This window comes from Cottoperca gobio, chromosome 5 (genome assembly GCF_900634415.1).
Source record: "Cottoperca gobio chromosome 5, fCotGob3.1, whole genome shotgun sequence".
Classification (NCBI taxonomy): Eukaryota; Metazoa; Chordata; class Actinopteri; order Perciformes; family Bovichtidae; genus Cottoperca; species Cottoperca gobio.
The window spans coordinates 22,035,019-22,041,771 of record NC_041359.1 but is presented as its reverse complement, the minus strand read 5'-3'; the positions used below and the strand labels follow the sequence as shown (position 1 = coordinate 22,041,771).

The 6,753-nt window shown below is 41.8% G+C and overlaps 1 protein-coding gene across 1 annotated transcript; it reads left to right on the top strand.

The window, feature by feature from the left end:
* Window positions 1-1,594: 1,594 nt before the first annotated feature.
* On the top strand, window positions 1,595-6,467 carry LOC115008666 (protein-glutamine gamma-glutamyltransferase 5-like). Its single transcript, XM_029432393.1, is given in 15 exon segments — window positions 1,595-1,616; window positions 1,688-1,855; window positions 1,964-2,200; window positions 2,699-2,817; window positions 3,163-3,291; window positions 3,601-3,778; window positions 3,964-4,099; window positions 4,237-4,340; window positions 4,453-4,499; window positions 4,501-4,693; window positions 4,809-4,871; window positions 4,965-5,177; window positions 5,279-5,436; window positions 5,770-5,906; window positions 6,314-6,467. Coding segments are annotated over 15 exon segments (2,058 nt in total).
* Window positions 6,468-6,753: the final 286 nt, after the last annotated feature.

Sequence of the window (6,753 nt, the reverse complement as noted above, 5' to 3'; positions counted from 1 at the left end):
CAGATGTAATCACATTGTCCACATTATGTTCTGAAAGGAACAAGTGTCAATTTGATGCTGAATGTCCCAGACACTTAGGTGGTGACTTAGAGCTTATATGTACCAGAAAGCTTCATACGTAAAGCTGCATAAAGTTATTGCAATTCATACAGCGGGGAACATGAATATTTCTACCAATCCCAATAATTGAGATGTTTTCCTAAACAATGTTTTTTGCTAATAATGAAAAATCAGGGAATCACCAACGTCATTAAGATTCATCCTCTAAGAACTACGAGCGTGCATGAAATTGCAATGGAAATCCATCTACATGTCATTCATAGAGCTACACACCCACAAGACTAAAACTGTCCATGTGCCAACTGATTGTTTGCTTGCAGTGTAATCACATTTCTTTCAAATGTGTCATGATCTGTTACCTTTCACTCAGAGATATGAACACAGATAATTATATACTGTACATCTCTGTCATTCTACACAGGTGAGTAATCACTGATTTTCTCTTTGAGACAATTTTAAACATCAACGCAATCAGCTCCAAGAGAACACCCACACTTCTCTTCTGGGGCAAAAGTCACTGGGTTATTGTGCAACAATGTTAAGGCTGTGGGCAGTGGCATAGAGAGCGAAGGAGAAATATGTTAGTTGTGGATGGCTGTGTGTCTTACCAATTAAGTGACAAGTAAGAACTATAACTTTGTAGACTTGAGGGAGTTTCTAAGACCTGTTGATCTTTTGTTATTCAAATATCACTTAAGCTAACAAGGGGTCTGAATTACATTTTCATCATGACACACCAGAGACAGTCTTTCTACTCAACGCCCTGATTTAAGAACATGGTAACCATGGTACCTCTATCATATCTATGGTACCATGGTACTCTCGTATATATACTGTATATATGTTATGGCTTTATTGGTCGGACTATTATCCCCAGAAAACAACTGTAAAAAAAAGGGAAATGAATACAAACACAATATCTGAAGCTCAGAACTTGTGCATTTTATTGAACAATGTTTTGCAACAGCTGCAGTTGTAGTCACACAAGGTTTCAAGGGCAGATAGCATGTAATCCCACTATAACAGCCCATGCGTGGTATGTAAAACAAACTACACTAAGAGTTTGTGAGCTGTATGAATAGACGTTATCCAGAAAAGTAAGCAGTCCGTTTGTTCTCACAAAAATAGTGTTACAGCTCCCGCTACAGGTCTCATGCATGTCTGTATTGCAAAACTTTGCAGCGTCTTGCCAGAGTTCACACCCCAACAAACTAACAACTAACAACTCAACTTCTGTTTAACTGGGTGAGTCTGATTACTCACGTAAGGCCTATTGCAGTGTGAACATACTGTACATGTGCAACACAGTAAACAAGGAGGGGCGTCCCTTACTGTGCCGTAGGTTTTATCAAAAAATGACTCGAGGGCCTTGGTAACAATTGAGGCAAACCAGTTTCCTTTTTTAATTACCTCATTCAAAATGCTTGCAGAGGGTTGGGCACAGGTTTATATAGTGCTACAGGGTGAGAGCACAGGCACATCATTGCATTGAAAAGAGAGACTAACAAATGGAAGGTGAGATATGTCTTCACAGATGCAAACTCTTTGTATTCTTAGTGCCATCCGACTCCTGCCATCTGATTTATTTCTTTTTTTCTTTCTTCATTCGCAGGCATAAAAATAAAAGATGTCAACCTGGAAAAATCTGAAAACCTGGAGAGGCATCGGACAGATGGCTTCAGCAACTCCGAAGAACTGGTGGTGCGAAGAGGAGCCCCGATCAGAGTCAGTCTGCAACTGGAGGGCCGAGCCTTCAACACCAAGACCGACTATCTGAGGGTCCAAGTGATGCTAGGTAGTCTACATTTAGATTTTCTTATTGTTTTTTTTGAAAGAATGGCTGTATGCAAACCACAATTTAAAATCCCCTTTGCCTAATAGTCTGTCTCTCTTCTCTCCTCAGGCCGCCTGTATGTGTTAATGCCAGTCACTTACTCCAAGAGGATTTGTCCCACCCGTTGGAAAGCCTATATTGACCAAGAGGACTTCGACCTCAAGAACCCATCCATCTTCATTTCCTCTCCTGCCTCTGCCTCGGTGGGCTCCTACAGATTGAAGATATCTGTGCTCATTCGGGGCAGTAAGAAGAAGACCTGCGTGTTCGGCAAATTCATCCTGCTGTGCAATCCCTGGTGTCGTGGTGAGTCGACTGGTCAGAAGCTTGTAGGAAGTTCACTCAACGTTTTGCAGACTCAGACGGTTTTGATCGCTTATAATATTGAAGCGATTTGTGTAGCTGAACGATGACGTATTGTGATGATGAGACTGTGGGCCTCGCCTTACCCTCCTTAGTTTAGTTGCTTAGTTTTGCTCAATGCAATCATGATTACATCATTTTATCTCATAGATCCTCAACAATTGAGCTAAAATATCTTAATATTGCTGTTTGACATAACTTCAGACTACATAAAATACATTAATAATGGTCTGTGCGAAGGCATTTATAGGTTTCTGACTCTGGGAATGTGGGAAAAACAGTAAGATTCCCCAAAACTACTCCGAATCACACATGTGATTTGTGTGATTCAACAGCTTTATAAACAAACAAATAGCTCAAGCTGTTTAAGGTCTATACGCCGATGTATTTTAAAATGTAAATACACGAGGATGTACTAAATGTCATGTTTATTTCTTGCAGCGGATGGCGTGTATATTCCATTTGAGGACCAGAGAGAGGAGTACATCCAGAACGACTCCGGGCTGCTGTTTATAGGCACAGCTATGAACCCTGCGTCAAGGCCGTGGTCCTTTGATCAGGTATGAAAACAATATCTGTTGATCAGAATTTTTGCAAATGTCCAATAAGAAATAAATGATCAGGTTATGTACAGCGGAGGTGCTGACTCGAGTCTGTGGTCCCACTGTTTCCATAAGTAAAACATCAAAGTAGTATTTATTGTAGTCTTGGATTCCAGTTTATTGTAAAGTGTTTGTGTTCACTTGAAGTATATACTTTGAATCCTTGAGTTGGATTAAACCTGACCACAGATATCACATATTGGTCATTTGAAAGCAGGTTAAGCATCTATTTATTTAGAATCTACTCCACACATCACTAAACTGTCATTTAATTCTCTCACTTATTGCTCTCCCCCTGTGAAGTTTGAGCCTGGTGTTCTGGAGGCGTGCCTGAAACTGCTCGAACTCAGCCCTCAGCACCAAAAAGACACAAGAATAGACTACCTGAACCGCAAGAACCCCGTCTACATCGGCCGCGTCGTGTCCGCCATGGTGAGTGCCAACAGATTCAGAGTATAAACACAACTTGAACATATAACCTTCCAGTGTTCTGTTTCACCAATGTGTTCTGCTTATTAAAAACATGTTGTGGCTTGACAGTGCAGACACTCCTCCTGCAAAAGTTCTGAAAACAAAATGTCTACATGAAGGCACGCTGTAATTATTGCAGACGATCTAAGTTGTTATTAAACTGTTACTGAGACTCAGAATCATCTCTGGAAATGTGCGATGCCCCCCAGCTTGCTTTAAGATGTTTTGGGAACGATGGAAAATGACATTTATCTTCTCTTTTATGTTCAGATCAACAGTGAAGACGACCGTGGCGTGCTGAAAGGGAAATGGGAAGGTGACTTCAAACAGGGAGTTAATCCCTCCTTGTGGACGGGCAGTGGGGACATCCTGACGCAGTGGGCTGAGTCTGGTTTCAGCCCAGTCAAGTTTGGACAGTGCTGGGTCTTTGCAGCTGTCATGTGCACAGGTGATTACTTACCTTTTGAAATGAAATCATATATAAAATATCAAGCACTCTTTACTTTACTGTACTTCTTGCACGGTCTTCAATAAACCTCACACACCAGATGCATGTTTCCATTACGCAATGTTCCGACACGCTAGCTACGTATTAACTTCTTTGTCTGTTGTTTTATTTGTTTTGTCTTTCAGTCATGAGAGTTCTTGGCATTCCTTGCCGCGTTATCACAAACTACAACTCTGCTCACGACACCAACGACAACCTGGTGATTGAGGAGTTCTACAGTGAAACAGGGCAGAAGCTGAACCGCAGCAAAGACAGCATATGGTCAGTCGTATAGGATCAACAGCGTCCTTATTATATCACTTTATGAATGAATTTAAAGACATTTATTTTGTTTTGTGAAGCAAAAGGAAAAGCCTGTTCGTGCTGAGCGATATCTTATTTTTTGCTCCACTTTACAGGAACTTCCATGTGTGGGTGGAGTGTTGGATGACTCGCCGGGATCTGGGATCTGGGATGGATGGCTGGCAGGTCCTGGACCCGACCCCTCAGGAGAGGAGCGGAGGTGCGTGCGAAACCTTGTTCTTCCAGTGGAGAGAAATGTCTCACATGCTTGAACTTGTTTTATTAAAAAGAACATCAGCATAACTTTGTTGTTCTTCCTTCTTATGTCATAGGAGTGTTCTGCTGTGGCCCGGCTCCAGTCAAAGCCATCAAGGATCGGACGTATTGACCTAGTTTTTGACATCCCCTTCGTCTACGCCGAGGTGAACGCAGACATCCACTCAATCATATTGAGCAAGGGTCGGGTGGTCAGCCACAACAAGGACACGGAGAGAGTGGGATCCCTCATCTGCACCAAAACTATTGGCTCCCCTCGACAGCAGACCATCACAGGAAACTACAAATACGTGAAAAGTACGAGCCGAAAGCAGAAATTCATTCATTTGCTCACTTACTCATTAAGAGAAGTGACATCATGTTCGCTCTGAGGCATAAATACTCACGTTTTCTTTCGATCTTTACAATATAGGTCCGACACCAACAACGTCATCGAGAAGTTTCACAGCGTCAGAGGACTCAACGTTGAGCAGAGGTAATTATGAATTTTGAATACGTTAATCAGATTCGCCAAACTGTTCGAACACACGTCAACTCACACACTGGCTTTCTCCATCTTTACTTTCAGCAGGCTCGTCCACAGGGATGTTGGTCTTCCTGTATCTGGATAAAGCTCCTGTTGCCGGGGAGCCTGTCCGCTTCAACGTGAAAATCGTCAACACGCAGAGGGCTGCCAAGAGGATTAAGGTGCATCTCAATGCCCAGGCTAAAGAATACAACAACAGCCCCTCAGACACCTTCTGGGAAACCCACGGTGTCACAGAACTGGCACCCATGGAAGGTAAATTCACTCTTCACTCGTCCTCAGATTCACATGTTCACTTGCTGAAAAAACTGTTGTGGTTTAAACGTCCTTCTCTTTCTCCCTCTCTGTCTTTCCAGTCGTTGTTCTTCAGGAGCAGATCCTCCCGGCCCAGTATGAGGACGTGGTGGGAGACAACCTGATCAACCTGGCTGTGGTCCTGGAGGACATGGCCAGTCAGCAGCGGGTTCTGGCCTCAGAGGAGATCAACATCACCAGCCCTCAGCTCACCATAAAGGTACTTCAGGGAATTATTAAACATGCATTTAACCTTATTTTAAATGTCAGCTAAAAGAAAACACTTTTAGAGACCAATGTCAATTAGATGATGGGTTGAGATGAGACTGTGTCTCACACAAAGCTTGGAAGAAGAAGCTGCCTCAACCCCCCTAAGGTTACTTTATTATTATCTACTTCTCTGATGGAAATAATAAACTTTGCCGTGATGATTTCACTAAATCAAAGCGTCATATAACTTCAATTAAAAGCCGTAGGAAGCATACACAATATATTGACCTTGACTCACTCTAAGGAAATGATCAGGGTTCACTAACATAACTTTATCCTTCAGATCGCAAGTGAAAACTCCATCGTGCCTGGCGAAACGCAATCTGCCACAGTGACCTTCACAAACCCATTTTCTCACATGGTGGCTGGAGTATTGACTCTGGCTGGGGCCGGGCTGATCCAGGGCAAGATTCACTTCAGGTAAGAATGATTTCTTGTCTCCATTTCTTCATGTACGTGTTGAATACACATTATGAATGAAGGAGTGCTGCTGCGTAGCTCAGTACATAACAGAACCGTGTGTCTGTCTTGGAGGAATGTGGACTTGTTACGCTTGTATTGTTCTGCTTATGTTTATGTTCAGGCAGGCGTGGCTAGGATTAACACACAACATATATTCACTGCTATGTGCTGATCGGGGTATATAATTATAATTATTACAGTAAAACATGCTGAAGGGTTATTTAAAAGCTGCTTTAAAACATAGAATGTGGTTATAATTGTAGCTTAGCTGTCACAAACAAAGATGGAGCCAATGTTAGCGATCACCACATAAGAGTATTTCAACATGTTGTGAACTTTTTTGTATCTTCTCTGTCTTCTTGCAGGATGCTGCCACTGCATCCAAGAGCTAGCATGAATCACCGCTTTACCTTCGTCCCCAGTAAGGTGGGAACAAAGATGCTGCAGGCCAGCCTGACTCTCTCAAACATCAACTCCACTATCAGAGGCTTCAAGATGGTCTCTGTCAACAGAGCCTAAACCCTGCAGAACATTGCAACCAGGTGTCAGCATCAGTGGAAACATTCAGATTATTGTTGTTTTTCTATTGCTTTGTATGATATATATGTGAATGTACATTTTATTTATTTATTTATTTAGCCATTTGTGTTTCAAACTATGAAAATCAACATTTTTTTATGAACATTTTACTTGAATCAATGTGCTTTTTGATTTGTTTTAAAAATAAAAATATATAAAAGTGTTTACTGTATGTCACATTTCTTCTGATTATCAAATAAGTATGTATGTAGATGTTATTATAGCT